A 17949-nucleotide genomic window follows, 5' to 3' on the forward strand; every position below is an offset into this window, starting at 1 on the left:
TATTACAGAATTGTTAGCTACATCAAATCATATATTAATATATTCTATTTTCGCCCAAATTTTGATTACTCTATGTTCGATATTTTTTCCCACTTGTTGTATTTATCGACTTAAAAAACACATGAAAAATGCTAATTATGAAATTTGTCCAGTATGTGTAAATGTTCTTATATCTACTATATATATATGGAGAGCGAGATATCACACTTCTGATGTATAGATGTTCTTATAAGGACCCTATAAGGTGTCTTAAGCTGAAATATTTATTGTTCTGCCTTATTTTAGTATAACTCGATATGTCGAAACTGATTTTTTTTACCCGAGTTTGTTGAGCTTTTGTAGATAATAAGGGTTATTCCTCTCAACTTTATAATCATCTTAAAATGTCATGGTAATTTTTTTCGGTGAAAAAATAAAATAAAATACATTTTTAATTAGTATATAATGGTAATTGCTAAAAAAATAAGTGTATTTTAATTACGTCATCTATATAAAGCTAAAAATAAGTCAAATAATCAAAATTTTAATTAGTATCCTTAATTACGCTATGTATAATCATATAAGGCTAAAAATACGACTAAAATAGGAGGCCAAAAAATCATGCCATGGATCTATATATATATAAGGCTGAATTAATATCTTGCTAAAATTACTTCACGAAATCGAAATTTTACATCGTCAACATTGACTACAATAATATAAAGTTTGGATCATCTAATTAAAGAGGTGATGAAATTCCTTTTAGTCTATTAGTGACTCCAATAACATTAATCTAATAATAAGTATTTAAATTCCTTTTAGTCTAAGACTATCTCATTTTCTATTTAATCAATACACTTTCCTTTTAGCCAATTCTTTTGAATTTGCACACGGCCGGGTTGCTTTTCCAATTTTTTTAAAAAACTTATCTCATTTTTACTTTCTTCTCTTTTTTACTTTCTTCTCTTTTTCCACCCATTTGGTCCCTATATAATTTATAAACCATGTTAAATATCTCCCTCCACTTTTTTAGTTTTGTGTCTCACTTTTAGACTTTTTTTATTGGTTCTCCCAAAATAAAGTGCGTGGATACACTTCATCTAATAATATAAGACTAGAATTTTTTGCACGCGACGCGTGCTTGAATATTTTTCGAAACAGAAACTCGATTTTCTTCGGCATAAGAGTCGAATTTTGAACATTAGATATACGAAGTATAATTGTTTTTAGTTACAAAATTAGATTGGTTTAGTTTCTGTCACTTAAGTCTCTCACCATTCCTTTTTTTTTTTTTTTACTTTTCAAAGTTAAATTCTATGAACAAAATTGAAATTTTTTATTGAATTTATTTATAATTTCTAATATTATAATTTTTTAGTTGATTTTTGAATTAAGTACAGTACTTCATAAATTTTAAAAAAAGTGGACACTTTGATTTCAAGTCAATTTTTTCATAGGTTGTAGTTTGTAAGTGAATTTTTAAGTTTTTGTAAAGTTTCCTCATTTTAGTGATTTGCATAACGTAAATTATGCAATTTTATGATTTTAGTTGACTTGTGAGTGATTGCTATAATTATATTTTTGGTATTTTTGTTTGAAACCCCCTTTGATTTGTAAGTGAATTTGTAATTTAGAATGGGAAGGGGGTAACATAGTCTCTTCATTCGGGGACACCATAGCTCCCCCCTTCCCTTATTATATAACTAGTTTTTATATGCACGCGATGCGTGCGAAAATACGTAGAATTTTTTTTTTAAGGAATGTAAAAAATTAAATTAATTGTTAGTTATATTTAATAAATTAGAATATTTGAATTGTTGATGGTTTTTTTTATAATGTCTTTTTTTATTTTTTAAATTAATTAGGTAGTTTCTTTTTTATTTTTAAATTAGAGTAAGCAGTTAGAATAGAAATGTAATGAGGGTAAAATGGGCTTTCTAATATTTTGGTGTCCTACCCCTCTTCCCATATAGAATAGAGATAGAGATATATTGTAGTTTAATTCTTGAATGATATTTTACAGAAACCTTTTTACCTTGATAATTAATCGCTATTATATAATAGAAAGATAGGTCCAAATATATGTAAAAGTTTAATTATATATAGGAAACACTATAAAAAAAAAAGTAAATAATTTTTTTCCTTGTCTAACTTCTAAATTATGATTTCACTACAAATACACCCTCTATTTTTTATCATGGCCCATCATTAATTGTGAATGGTTCTTGAGAATAGTGATTTGTAAGTAAATTTTTGTAAATGTTTTTGTATGTATTGACATTCTAGGTTATTAGTTTAGTTTGTATGTTAATTTTAAGTTTTAATAAAGTTTCTTGATTATTTGAGTAATTTGCGTGATTTTTATAAAGTGATTTTCTCAATTGTATGAGTGATTTGTAAAGTTTCTTCTTTTAAGTGATTTGTGAGTGAGTGTTGTAGATTAATTTTCGGTAGTATTCTTTGAATGGGTTTTGATTTTGACATTTCTTTTGTAATTTAGAAAGGGAAGGGGGGTAAAATAGGCATTTCAAAATAGGACACCATTGCTCCCCCCTTCCCTTATATAATAGAGATAGATGAAAATAATCTTTTTGTGAGTAAAAAAGACTACAAGATTAAACTTCTTTTTATTTTCCTTTTCTTTTAATAAAAATTCAAAGTACAGATTATGATATCATTACTTAGGTTTCAAATTTTCAATTTAATACAAGTTGAGTGAAATTATAATGAACCTTCAATTTCATAATACACCCATGACAATAATCAAAATAATAGAAAAAAAAACTATATTATGCCTTAAATCTCACCAAACTTAGATGACTAAAATGACAAATTTAAAATATTGTGTCGTTATTGAGAGGGTAAATGTAATACTATTAGTATTTTAATTTATATACTTCATTGTTTTTGAAATGAGTGAAATACTTTTTTTTTTTTCATGTGAGAGCTTTTTGAGAAAAGTGTTTAACTTATTCATGAACGGATTAAGTATATTAAATTTGATGAAACTTAAAGAATTATATCTATGCTATATTTATCCAATCATCTCACTTGATAAAACTCATGTAAAGTCTTTTTTTGCCATTAAATAACGTAAAAAACAGTTTTTGTTATGTCAAATATTGTGAGACCAACAAATTTTATATTACTGATTTTTAATGAGAAAGAGAAAATACAAATGACTATTGATAACCTTTGATTGAAGCTTATGATAAAGGAAATATATCACATTTTTTCAAATTCGAAACCAATTTTTAGATAAGTATTCAAGTCCTCATTTTTTTAACTATATGTTTAGGTATAAGTACTTGCTACTTTTTTAATTATGATTTTAGATAGTTATGTCACTTTTTTTAAAAAAATTATTGTATATATTTCTAGACTCATCAATCTTGGTTTACATTATTTTTTTTAGCCATGCAAATAGATTATATGTATGGTTTTTTTACACATTAATTATATAATGCTATGATAATAACAAACTGTCGCTAATGTATAGTATTTGGTGGTAAAAAAAAAAAACATAAAGAAACTCAAAAAAAAACTTTATTCCTAACATTAGCATACTATTACAAATCATAGTATTGATCTCCTATCCTACATGCGATCGATTGAGCATATGTTATACTTCATCTTCTATTGTTGGTGTTGTTGCTTCGTTTCTTTTTCCTATGCCTTTTTTATTGTTGTGTCTATGCTATTATTTTTTTACGTTAATGGGAGTGATTTAGAATTGGGAAGAAGATGACTTATGGAAATTTTAAACCGCTTTGTGGACATATTTGTAGGAGGTGGCCAAAGAAATTATGCTAGGATATGTTCATATTTGCGATATTAGGATTATTTCCTTAATATGTATTTTACTGATATATGGCTCTCGTGATTGTTGACATTATTATTTACGGGATTGCTTGATATATGGTATTTCGCATAACATTGGCAACGATCTAGGATTGAATTTTGATTTCGAGAATCATATAATTTTAGTTTACATAATGAACTCTATACGGGCACGAAAATCACGACAATGAAAACGGCAAGCAATAGCGTGAGATTGTATTTTAAAAATTCGAAATTAAGGTTGATTGACAATTAACATAGGCAAAAATAAGGTTGAATTGGAAAATTCAAATCCTTACCATAAATTACTTTTCTTTTTAGGAAATCTTTTATTTCGGCCTTAATTATATATATAGAGATCATGATCTTAATTGCCTAATGGTTACTCCCTTCGTTCTCTTTTGTTCTTCCTATTTGCAATTAGGGGAGGAACCAATGCAAACTTAAATTGGGCTAAGATTCCATGAGAGAAAAATGAATAAGAATAGAGATCCCGTCCCTTTACCCACCCACTTGTTCACTTGCATAATTGCGCGGACTCCAAACTGCATCTCCCCTCCTGTTTTTTGGTGAACCTGTATCTGTCTTTGATCAAACCTCGAACCTTCCTCATATTAGAACTCATCACCTATACTAAAATCCATCACTCAACCTTATTTAAACTCTCATAGAAAATGACGACGTTGAAGCCCACGGTGGTCTAAATTGGCCAAAAGTTTCAAGATTTGAGACCACCATGGACTACCGCCTTACATGGCGCAATTTGTCAAAAAAAAAAACACAAGAAAAAATGAATATGAATTGTAAAGGAGTGGGCCGTGGATGTGCGGTTGTGGCAGGTTGCCAGGTTGTTGGACAAAGGAAGTAACTTTGGTAGATTATTTATAGGATTAAACTTTCATAAACATTAAGCTTAAAGAAAATTGTTATTATGCAAAGATATTATGGAGTTGAGGAGAGAGGAAGGATACATGTGAAGAATTTTGAAGGTGAAGGCGGAGCTTTTATGGTGACTTGGTAAGAATTGAAGAGAGGGAGCCAATTTACTAAAGAGATATAATTGCAGTGTTGGGAAGGTGAAAATAATTAATGTTATGGATCCACAATTGCAAAAGCCAAAGGCAATAGTGGAATAACAAAATTATAAGGGGGCATTTTGGTAAAAATAATCCACATGCCTAAAATGAAAAAGATTCAAATAAGAATAACATTTTGAAATTTCTCGATTGGGAATACATGAAAAACAAAAGAGAACGGAGGGAGTATCATAAGTCACGCCAATCAGAATGTGTTAATCCGATTTATAATTAAATTCGAACAATTTTTTTAAACCATAATGTGTATTGCCACGTGGACACTCTAATGAAGAATTTTTACTTTCAATGTTGTAAAATTGCTTAGTGATTGTGAGCATGTCAGATAAGATTTATCATTTTATTTTAGATAATAGTGTAAATTTATTATTATTATTAATAATAATAATAATGTGAAGTGGGAGGTGTGGAAATTCCATGAGGGGGTTTGCGGGGTGCCGACTGCGGGGGTAGGGAGGACTGGGGGCTGCGAGGGAGGGGGAGTGGGAGGTTGAGGGAGAGGGTGGGGTAGGGAATTCGAAGGAGAGGGGTGGTTGCGGAAATCAACGGGGAGGAGTTGGGGAAATTGACGAGGAGGGGCTGGCAAGGAGGAGGTTGGGGGGGGGGGGCTGCGACGGTGAAGTGGAGGGGAGGGGGGAGGGGCTAGGCTAGGGTGGAGGGGGAGGGGGTTAGGATTAGGGATAAGGTTAGGGTTTTAAGGAGTTAGGAGTGTATGATTAGGGGTTACTAATGGCAATATCGTAAATAACGTTAACGGTGACTTAACGCCCGTTAGAAAAAAAGGTAGATGATGCACAATTTTGAAAACTCAGGAATATATCGTGAATATCTGAAATATTGAGGGTATATGGTGAATTTCGTGATTTATGGGGGTATTTGGTGAAAAAACATGGTTTATTATAAGGATCTTGCTAACGGCGTCCCGGAGTGCTAGATAATAAAAATATATTGTTGTACTTAAGTACTCATATTTATACAAAATAATAGAATAATGTATAATTCCAATGCAAAACATTTAATGTTTTTCAAAAGAAAAGGGGAAAACATTTAATTCAAATGCAAAGCATTTAAATGCATTGCATTAGAATTATACATTATTATACTCCCTTCGTCCCAAAACATAGTTTCCATTTCCATTTTGGGTGTCCCAAAATATAGTTCCCATTTCCACATTTAGTTCCATATTTTTCCGTAATTTGTCTAGAAAAACCGTGTCCCATCATTTATTTGCTTATTGAATTTTTTTTGCTTTGTTTATTCAACCCAAGTGTTACAATTAATGCTATTTCACCAATTGTTCTCCATTTTCTCTCTCCTAAAATCATTTTTTCCCATACAACATTTATTTAAATAAACAAAAAAATCTTTATTATCCCTCTTAAATTCTACTTGCATAAATTACCGTGAAAAAAGGGAAATGGGAAATATGAGTAATTAAATAGAATAATATATTATAATTAATTATAATAGATCTCCTCATTCTCATCCTGTTTGAAAACTAGGGTTTATTTTTTTATCAGAGCTTGAAGATCAACATCAATGGCGAAGAAGAAAGAAAGCAAGCCTAAACATTCTCTCGACGTCAACAGAAGCAATGCGAGCAGTAGCACGAGTCGTAGCGCCGCCACTGTGCGGCGTCTCAAAATGTACAAAACTCGCCCTAAAAGGAATAGTGGGGGAAAGATTTTGAGCCAACAGTTTCAGTCTTCTGAATTGCCTTCCACTCGTATTCAACCTGATCGTCGCTGGTTTGGTATGTGAAATTCAATTTGATTGGTTTTGTTTTCGCTACTTTCTTGGTGGAATTTTGTAGAATTTTTTGGAACTCTTAAGGTTTGAAATTTGGAAAAATTGAAGTTGCTTAAACGTGAAAATTTGTTAAATTCTGTGGATGTTGTTTGAAGTGATTGATAAAATTGCTATTGTAGATGTATTATCTGAAAATCAAGGTAATTTAGGGAACGTAGAGTTGTATTTTTCGGAACGTAATTGAAAATGCTGATAAGAATTCAGCATGTTTAATGTTCCTGATTTTCAATTGACTTAGGTCGCCGTTTTGTCGAGTTTTGGAATCTGGAAGAATTGAATGTGCAGAATCTATGGATGTTAATCGAAGGGATTAATATTGTAGTTGTTGTGGATGTTTATCTGAAAATTGAGGAAATTTAGGGAACATAGTTACATAGTTTTAGTAACTGAATTGAAATTGTTGATCAGAATTCAGCATGTCATGATCAATTTTCTTCCTACTGAATGAACTTAGTGGGCCATAGCCGTCTTCATGTTTATTTTATTTTGTTCAATTATTGCTCTCCCTATGTAAGGGGGAAAAATGAGAGATTTTGTTTTGCTGGATTTGTGCACTAGATGTCTAATGTCACTAACCTTGTATGCACTGCGAAATCATTTCAAAGTTAAATGGATTGCATAATACTACTATATCTAGAAATAATTTGTTAGAAAAACTATTTTCGAAGTTTTGTTAAAGAAAAATATCTTAATAATAATGCAATGTATTAAGTACCATAATTAACACTCCAATCCATATCGTTGCATCACAATTTTTGTTCGTCCCTACCAACCCAAAATATGATCTTTACCTCCGTTCGAATTTGCCATATTTACTTCCTCTTCTTTATCATACATCAATGGCTGTAATTAATGTCAATTTGTTGGTCAATAAACTTTTTCATAAGGTATATTTGTCCCCAAATTTTACTCTGATCTAATTTATCTTTCTAACCAACGTACCAAAGTACCAAAAACATTAATTCAGTCAATGTAATCCAAAAATAAAGAAATGATTTTGCACATCCTACTTAGATTATGTTGAAAAGCATTTATACCTTTAATTTTCGTAACACATAGAAATCAATTAGTACAAACTTAAAGCAGTAAAAATGCTAAAATAATCGGAATCAGAAAATACTACCTCTGTTTTTATTTAGTTGCAACGTTTTGACTTTCACGCTTGCCAATGTACAATTTCAAATCGTTTTATCTCTAATTGTATGTAAGTAAAAATTATAAAAATTTGATATTATTAAAGCTTACATCGAAACGAATCAAACAAGACCCCACATGACTATATTTTGTTTAACAAATAAATCAATAAATGTGGTCAAATAAGAGAACATGAATAGTGCAATTTGTCAAACATTGCAACTAAAAGAGAACGGAGGTAGTATAATTTGGTCAGAGGAGAGAGAAAATCAGACCGAAAACAGTGATGGTGGAGTTCGCGGTGGCTTGGTATTTGCTGGTTCGCCAAGTAAACGCTCACTGTCAGTGAAGCGACCGAAGACGGCATCGTACTGTTCCTTTGGTCGTTGGTGATGATTTCAAACCGATCATGCATCCATATTCCCAGTTTCCCACACATGAGTTTGTAGTCTCGAGATCAATTCCTGTCACCGGTGACCAGCCATTTTCCTTCCTTATCCCCATCTCTTAATTTTTCTTTCTTTCGTAAAGGTGAGAATGATGAGACCATGAAGGGGAAGCACTAAGCAGTATGATCAGATAACATAATCTGATGCCCTTTCCCAAATCCGGAAATATATTCAACGTTGAAAAGATGAAGAACTCATAAATATCTTGAAGCAGTTGAAATGGAACCATGAGTGACGAGAATGATAGTGGAAGTGAGAGTTTTAGATAAATTGAGGAACCACTGTCGTTTTTTTAAAATGACTGTAGCCTTTTTGGTGTCATTATCCTCTTGGCATATATGATAAAGATTAGCTGTAATTTTCTTAATTTAGTGCTGTTTTTTATATTTTTGTGTCTCTCCTAGTTGCCTTATGTAATAGAGATTTTCAACAAAGGGAGGGCGCATCGTGGTGTTTGTTTTATTTAGTATTCTTCACCATGTTATGGAAATAGAAGTGATCTGAATCATCAAATGAGAATTCAATATTTTAAATGTGCGTGGAATCGAAGATGGGGAAGGAAAATGTCAAATCTTGAGAAGCTTAACTCTTTTTCTCGTTAATTCTGCAGGGCCTACAAAAGCTGTCGGTTCAAAGGAACTTGAATTTTTCCGCATGGAGCTTCAGAGTCTCATGTCAAGCAACTACAATATGATACTGAAAGCAAAGAATATTCCAATGTCCCTTTTGAATGATCTTCCAAAGGTATGCGATGTGCCCTTTACTCTTGTTAGTTGTGAGTTGTATTGTGGAATAAACGAGTGTTACTCCCATTTTGCTGGCCTCACCTCAAGCTCATTATGTATCTTTTAAATTTATACTTAATTTCTGTAATGCACATTGTTGTTGAGTTTCCTGACTGTATTAAGTTTATTTTCAAGTTTGAGGTCGAGAGACACATATGTAGGAGATCTACTAAAAACACTGGAGGAAATCTTTTTTCATACAGGGTTGCATTGTGTTGATTAGGTTGACTTGACTACAGTTAACTGTTAATTGCAGCTCACTTGTGAGTGTGTAGGAACAAATTGCGGAACCCGTCTCTGTGCAACGAACTGTGAATTTGGGGTTTGTGGAGTAGCCATGTAGAATGGGGTTGATTTATTGAAATGGTATAAAATTTTCATTTATCAGCAGATTAGTTGAAGAGTTTACAACTGCAGGGCTTCATCTCACATTTTTTTTAACAGTGTTTGTCGATTGATAGATTGGTAAGATTAAGACGCTGTTTTTCTTTCTGGTTTAATTCCCATTGAATCGGCGTTAGTTTTAACTGGTGACCACTAGAAGGAAGGGTCTTGCCTCTTGAATTATTTTTTGGGACCTCTCTCTTATTGTGTATTTGTGTTGCTGGGTACAGAAAGTCCTGGCCTTAAGTGATGTTTTTCTTTCTATATGTTAAGCAACGGAGAGTTCATCTTCTTGAGACGGAACCTTTTGAGAATGCTTTCGGACCAAAAGGGAAGCGAAAACGCCCAAAGCTTCGGGCAACAGATTATCAGTCCCTGGTGCAGAAAGCTGATAATTTGCAAGGTATTCTTAAGTTTGTTTTTCCCAAGTTTTTTTTTTTCCTGCTCCATACATTATACTTATTATGAAAGTTTTACTAGCTAAGTGAGTGGTTGATTTCCAATTGTTTCGAATTGTATGGGTCATATTCTAGTGCAATTCTTATGAACATTTTAAATGGTTGTGCCGGCAAAAAGTTGACCTAACCCGAGAACCCGACCCGAACCTAACCCGAAATAAGCGGGTTCGGGTCAGAGTTTCCGACCCGTTTAACTGAATGGGTCGACATGAACCTGAAAACTAAACGAGTTAGGTCGGGGTTGAAAATTTCAACCCGAAAATAACCTGCCTAACCCATTTAGATTAATTGTAAAGCCAGACTCACGAAGAGCGAGAGTGTGAGAAAGAGAAAGTGTGAAGAAGAAACTCATCAATTAGCCTAATTCATAATTGAAAATGGAAGTCATTGTTGCATCTTCAAGTACTAAAGAAATAGGAGGAGAGACATAGAGACTATACCAAAGGACTCAATAAATTATTGATAAAAGTTACTGGAGCTGAATGCCCCCAATTAATTATATTTTTTTTCTTACATAATTCTCACCATAGAGAACTTGCCCACCTATTCTTGAACCTCGAAAGAAATTTTTAAAAATCAGGTTAAACGGGTCGGGTTGAGGTTGACCCGTTCGTTTATAAACAAGTCGGGTTCGGGTTGGAATTTCTGACCTATTCGGGTAAACGGGTCAGATTCGGGTTTGAGGGTGTTGCCTGTTTATATAAACAAGTCAACCTGAATTTGACCCGGCCCGACCCGACCAGATTAGATCACAAACCATATTATTTGCTTCATCCTTTGTCCTACATTTTTTTTCCAGATGAATATGAACAGAAAAAAGCAGCTAAATTTTCTACTGAAGGAGATGAAGAGGATGGATTCCGAGATTTAGTTCGTCATACAATGTTTGAGAAAGGTCAAAGCAAACGTATTTGGGGTGAACTATACAAAGTTGTTGATTCGTCAGACGTTGTTGTTCAAGTAAGTAACTCACACCCATCTTACATCAAAAAACATCCGTAGTAGTGTTTTACAATCATGTAGTTTACAACTGCTGTGCTGGCATAGATTTCCTCTTTGTATGCATTACATACTGAATTAATGCAATTATGGTCTCCTTGCACCTAATACTCTCGATTATCACAAGTGGATTATGTTTTATCAGATATGCATCCACAAACAACCCCTCCCGTATTAGAAGAAGATTAGGTCTAGGGGGTTTTAAGTCATTCTTTTGAATTTTACACGTGTCCTATGCGACGCTCTTGGTATAGAGATAAGTACACTGTTCACTTAGGCTAAAATGAAAGAGAGGGGGTTTTGGAAGTAAGAGGACGGGTGTATGTGGTGCCTAGGTACCTGGTGAATTTCGTGAGGTGTAATTGTTGATCTGTGCAATTCGGAGTCTCCAGAATTGTTTTCTCACATCAGCCATCTACGATTTTCTGTAGTGTGGTCAAGGTAGAAAAGGTAGATGGGCTTGTAGGTTTTTCTTTAGCCTTGTAGATTGCATGTAAATTAGTTGATTAATATCCACTGTAAGTGTTCTTATATGCCTGTCCCTAATGTTAGAAGTTTTTGAATTAATATTCAATTATGATATATTTTGATGTATCAAATTGCCTTGGGTAATGCTTATGGTTCCTCTTGACAACTTTTCTCTAGGTTTTGGATGCTAGGGACCCACAAGGAACGAGATGCTATCACCTAGAGAAGCACTTGAAAGAGAATTGCAAGCATAAGAATATGGTTTTTCTGTTAAATAAGGTTAATTTCTCACCTTATTTCCCCGTCTATGGTGTATTATGGCCTGTCTCCAAAGATGATTTAGGTTGCTATTGCCGATTATGCAGTGTGATCTGATTCCAGCTTGGGCGACAAAAGGATGGCTAAGAGTATTGTCGAAGGAATTCCCCACGCTAGCTTTCCATGCTAGCGTCACTAAGCCTTTTGGAAAGGTACAGCTTTGGTGTGAATGCCAGTACATTCTTAATCTGTATCTGTGTTGGAGGTAGATGTAGAACAATGCTCTGATTTAAATTCCTGTGTTAGTTTTATTTATTTTCTTCTCTAAGAGAAGCTTTTGCATGAGTGTATCTTGGAGAACCTTTATTTTAGATACTGGGGGACGTTTCTTTATATAATGAGTCAAGAGATGATTTTTTTATTCTGTTGGGTTGACTAAATTACATAAGGTGAAATTGGGAGTTGAAATATACCAAGGCATGATTTCAGGGGGTAAAGGGTTGGTACACAAGAAGAAATGCTTACTTGTATAGCCTGTTCATAGTTTTTTATTTTCTTTCTTCCTTTTTTGTGTTGTTCCTTTTCAGGGTTCTCTCCTTTCAGTTCTAAGGCAATTTGCACGGCTAAAGAGTGACAAACAAGCAATATCCGTGGGTTTTGTTGGCTATCCCAATGTTGGGAAATCGTCTGTTATCAATACCTTGCGTACAAAAAATGTAAAGCCTCATGTTTGACTAATAACTTTAAGTTCCAATGTGTTTGGATGATTTATTCTGACATGTATAATTCATTTTTCTGCCTTAAGGTTTGCAAGGTTGCTCCTATACCTGGGGAGACTAAAGTCTGGCAATATATTACGCTGACTAAGAAGATTTATCTGATAGATTGCCCTGGTGTTGTCTATCAGAATAGTGACTCAGAGACAGATGTTGTTCTGAAGGGTGTGGTATGTACTTTTGAATTATTCTAATTTGTGAAACAATTTTATCTCTACATTAATCGATGAAATATTACCTCTAAGGCTGGCATGTAGGTGCTTGTGCCAGCTTCTGGCACAGGTGCCATTTACTTATCTGTCGGGGACCACTGTGGTGTAGCCTGTCCTGTGCGGTTGAAATTGATGGTCCATATTTTTCTTTGATGTTGTTACAATAGTATGATGTGTTACAGACAAATTTATTGCCACATCCTCCTGCTTTGAGTAGCAGGAGAATGGTAATTACTTATTGCTGTAAATAATTTTCTGTTGTGGCTGAAGGATCTCTATTAACAGTTTTGGGTTGTATATGCAGGTGCGAGTTGCAAATTTACATGATGCTACTGAACACATTGGAGAAGTTCTGAAACGAGTTAAAAAGGAGCACCTGGAAAGAGCATACAAGATTAAGGACTGGTATTGTATTCATTCTCTTAATTTAGTTGGACTTGTTACTTCTCTGTTTTTTCATTGAGTGCTTCACTGTTGTTTATAAGTGCTGAAGGCACAGCATTCCATCCTATACAACCATAAAACAAGCATGTTGCAGTTTTCAAATAGCAGACTTCACAATAAGATATACTTCCTCTGTTTTTTTTTATTGCACCATTTCGCTTTTCACGTTTGCCGAGACGCTTATTTGAACGTCAATATCTCTAATTGCGTATAAGTAGAAATTATGAAAATTTGTTATTTAGAATCGTTGCATTGAGATGAATCTAACAAGACTCCATTTGACTATGTTTTTTCTTATATAATGATGCGAGATAGCTTTAAAAAGTTGGTTAATGAATAGCGCTAAATACAAATTGGTGCAATTAAAAAAACAGAGGAAGCATATAATTGGTGGATTCGTTTGAGGGGAACTTATTTAGCGAACTAGACATTGTCACTTAATGCTCTCTTGAAATTGACTTTGCACTTTTGATACTACTCTATGAACCTCATTTAGGAATGACTTGTGCTTTTGAGATTGGGGGCCAAAGTTTTATTCTTTTCAAGAATTATCAATATGCCGTAACTGTTATTTTATCCTCTAAAGTTTCTCTTTACCCTACCAATCTGGTCTTTCTCTAGTAATCTTAAATAATGGTATCATTGAGGGTAGTAAAAGCAGATTCAAACTTGAACCTGCTAATTTTAGTAAGTAGTCTACTTTTTTTTTTGGGACGACCTTAAATGAAAATGTGGTCTATTGCAGGGGATAGAAGGAGTATAATATGCCCCTTGCCTAAGTTAGAATGTCCTCTACGGATCTTTGCATTATTATGGTTTCAGATTCTTGTAAATTTTCTTCACCTTCTGCTGATGTTTTAGAGTTGTGGAAGCATTTGATTTATTTTTTTTTCTTGTGTTTATTGGGTTAATTTAATTAATTGATTTGGCTTTATACCAGGGAGGATGAGAATGATTTTCTCTCAAAGCTTTGCAAGTTATCGGGAAAGCTTTTGAAGGTATGTTTTGTGCTCTCTTTTCCATTCATCCAGATTCCAGCCTGATGACTAGCCAAGTGGAGTGGCAGAGGAAACTATAATACTACCTCCGTTCTCTTTTAGTTGCAACGTTTGACAAATTGCACTATTTATGTTCTCTTATTTGACCACATTTATTGATTTATATGTTAAACAAAATATAGTCATGTGGGATCTTGTTTGATTCGTTTCGATGTAAGCTTTCATAATATCAAATTTTTATAATTTTTACTTACATACAATTAGAGATAAAACGATTTGAAATTGTACATTGGCAAGCGTGAAAGTCAAAACGTTGCAACTAAATAAAAACAGAGGTAGTACTCCCTTCGTTTCAAAATATAAGTCGTTTAAGGTTTTTGCACATAGATTAAGAATTTAGTTAATTTTAATTAGATTTGCATGGGTAATAAGAATTGACATTAAATATTGTATTGATAATACCAAATAACCTATAAGCTTATCTTGATAATATAAAATTGCATTTAATCTTACATTGGTATTGTAGAATGCCTTATATTTTGAAACAATTCTTCTAGTTTAAATGCCTTATAATTTGAAACAGAGGGAGTATTACTTTAGAGGCTCCTGTACGAAGTAGGAATCATTTAAGATTGCTAAAAACTGTCGTATTAATGGAACTTTTTATGTCCTTCACTACTACTACCGGGAAATTGCTTTTTACAATGCTTCATGATTAATTGCTAAGTTAGCCACTTTTATATGATAGTGATGCTTAGCTAGATCGTTAAGCATGGTTGGTTCAAACTCAAATGAGCAGCACTTAGACCAGCCCTCTCAGTTTGGTGAATCATTTACAACACCGTACAACCATTATATTATGGGGGAAGGTGTTGTGCATGCCATATTTTCTTTTATCAATGTGTGTTCTGAGTGTCACTCTTTGCTCCAGGGTGGAGAACCGGACTTGATGACAGCGGCAAAGATGGTCCTTTTCGATTGGCAGCAAGGCAAAATACCCTTCTTTGTTCCCCCACCACAACAAGAAGATAATACATTGGAGGAGCCAAATGTTACTGGTGATACCAGAGATGGAGAAGCAAAGATAGAGACAGAAGAAGAAAAAGCAAGAGCCTTGAAAGCAATTGCAGATGTTATTTCATCTCAGCAGCTGGAAGATGTTCCAGTTCAGAGTGATCTGTATAGCGAAAATGAGCTCAATGGGGAGATGTCTAAACAAACTGTAAATCCTGAGTAACAAGTTTTTTTGGCCTTATGCTTGTTTATCTTAATGGAATAATGAGGAGTTTAAATTAGTCGGATGAATATAGAGAATAAAAATGGCAATAGGAGAAAGAGATTTAGTTATGTACTTGTGTTTTAGCCGCAGGTTCGTTTGTTTTAGCCATCAAACCTTCTAATATCCTAAATCAATAAATTTTGTGCAAGTCTTACTATAGCAAAATAAATTAAAGTCGGGCAAAAAAAAAGTGAAAGATCAAAATGCAAAAAAATAAGCAAAAGCAAAAGAAAATGCACAGTTAAAGAAAAATAAAAGAGTCAAAAAAAAAAGGCCAAAGGCAACGAAATAAAAAGTCAAGCTAAGAGGTTGCACATAAGTTCTATCCCTTATTTAAATCTTTCAATCCCATGAAATCTTAACCATACAAATCCATGATCTTCCATTCACCAAATTAATTTAACCTTCATCTAACCTCAAGCATTAAACCGTTCAACATTTCATCAACCCTAACTCCTTTTTTACGGTATGTCCAATCCTGCTAAGTCAAAAACACAAAAGGACGGTCTAGGCAAAAGTTAGGGCACAAAAAAATATATAATAAAAAAAGAAATCAGATCAGAAATTACGAATGTTCTGATTTCGCAAGAATACGTAGGAATCCTCATCTCGAGGTTCGACCGCTTCAATAAATAAAAATTAGTCATGCTCTAATAATTTGATTTCCTTGAAGTTAAGGAGCATAATCTCTTTCTAGATCCCAACATAGACTCGAGTCTGAACCTAGCTTCGTTAAAACTTTTTCCCACCTACGTTCATTTGAGTCACAAAATTTAAAGCTTTTTATTTTTTCAATCCAAGCTCTCCTTGTCCCTAAAGGACTCTGCGGCAATTTCATGGTCTGTGGCAATATTTGACTTTGCCTAAATCAACTTCTCAATGATCAATTCCCAGTAAAAACTCTGAACGTTTAAGACATATCAAATACATTTCAACCAAGGCTCATAACGCCTAATTCAAGACATGCTCACCCAAGGTGGGGGCTTTCTATGTGTGGTGGTTCCTCCAATTCAAGTCAAACTCCCGAAGAGATGCTATTTGCGGACCTCATTTATGGATCTCGATTATTTAAAAAAAAAAAACAGTTTTCGAAAATTATTCTATATACTTTTTATCATTCTATCTATACATTTTCAGATCTTTTAGACTTGCAAAACCCTGATCTTGCATTGCATTACATACATCTTAGATTTGCAAAACTCTGATCTTGCATTGCATTACATATATCATAATCTTGCATGACGCTTACCTGTGGTCCATTACCTTTCCAATAAGTCTTGGACCAAAGCTTTATCACCGTGCCCGCTTCTAGTAGCTAGTAGGTCTTCCCGGATCGGATAAGGCTTCGATAAAGAAGTGAATACCTTGCATGATGTATCATCCCTTAGCTTTGCATAACCTTAATCCTTGCATATCGTCTCCTGCACCCTTAGAGGGTCTAAGTTTGAATTATTGCATCATGATGTGCTTTGTCTGAGTTCTTTGCACCTATCTGTTAACATCTCTTTTGCAGATAATCAGATTGCTTGTAGTTATTGTCCTGCATACTAACTTTGTTTTGTAGAGATTGGCGTATATAGATCAGTTCTAAACTGCAGAGCATTTAGAATCGCTCTCCGTTCCGACATCGTAGACTTTGACTTTTAGTTTTCTGAACCTTAGTCAAAGTGGAACCTCAGTCAAAGTGGGGGCTTCTGTAGTCACATAATCAAGTCTTCTCATTTAAGGATCCGATGATGAAATATATTGTGGTCTTAATTGGTCTGACTCAAGGGAAAAACAATCTGAAAAAGTCATTCAAAACCATTTCGAAAAGTTTTAAATTCCTATTTTAAAGCCTAATTAATTATTCATGATAATTAATTGTATTTTGAGCCCAATTCTTTGAAAAGCTCAATTAATTATTTAATAATAATTAATTGTTTTATTTATAATACATAAATATTTTTAAAAGATATTTTTTATAGTTAAAATAAGATTTTATCCCGTGAAATCAGATTTTCGGAATTAAAGGATAAAATAATAAAATCTTTTTACGCGTTTTAGAAAAGCCGACAATGACACGTCAACAACCAGGCTGTGAGGCTGGTGCGCCTATGCACCAGCTTGCGTCTGGCGCAGACGTGTGCCAGGCGCAACTTTTCCTGACACGTGGCACTGTGCCACACATTGTGTTGTGCGACTGGCGCACAACTTTGCGTGAAAAACGCAGTTTTCTTTCTTGTCTTTTTCAAAGCGTGTACCACGTGTACGCTTTCTAATGGGCATGCCGCATCATTTGCATGACACGTCAGCATGCGCCTGGCGCAGTTGGCGCGTGAGGCGCAGTGTCGTTTTCCTTATAAATAGATCTGATTTCCATATAGATTAAAAAACGGAAATTCACATTAACACACTTCGAATTCGACGAATATTTTACTGAACTTTATACGAATTATAAAACCTCCCTACGAAAACTCATACCTTTCAAACACAAAATACATTCAATCTACATACGAATATATTCATATTTTCAAGCTTCACGATTGCTCGTCCCCAAGGTTGTCAATCTCGCAGACCCAAGCCACGGTATAATCCTGAGGG

The 17949-nt window shown here is 33.8% G+C and overlaps 1 protein-coding gene across 1 annotated transcript; it reads left to right on the forward strand.

The window, feature by feature from the left end:
- The first annotated feature begins 6392 nt into the window (after positions 1-6392).
- Positions 6393-15514, forward strand: LOC104907741 (nuclear/nucleolar GTPase 2). The gene is made up of 11 exons (XM_010696717.4): positions 6393-6666; positions 8916-9049; positions 9748-9877; positions 10732-10892; positions 11577-11678; positions 11765-11869; positions 12245-12373; positions 12463-12603; positions 12950-13050; positions 14030-14087; positions 15019-15514. The coding sequence occupies exons 1-11, from the start codon at positions 6453-6455 to the stop codon at positions 15322-15324; spliced, it is 1581 nt and encodes a 526-aa protein (XP_010695019.1). The 5' UTR covers positions 6393-6452; the 3' UTR covers positions 15325-15514.
- Positions 15515-17949: the final 2435 nt, after the last annotated feature.

Source organism: Beta vulgaris, chromosome 4 (assembly GCF_026745355.1).
Source record: "Beta vulgaris subsp. vulgaris cultivar EL10 chromosome 4, EL10.2, whole genome shotgun sequence".
NCBI classification, from domain to species: Eukaryota; Viridiplantae; Streptophyta; class Magnoliopsida; order Caryophyllales; family Amaranthaceae; genus Beta; species Beta vulgaris.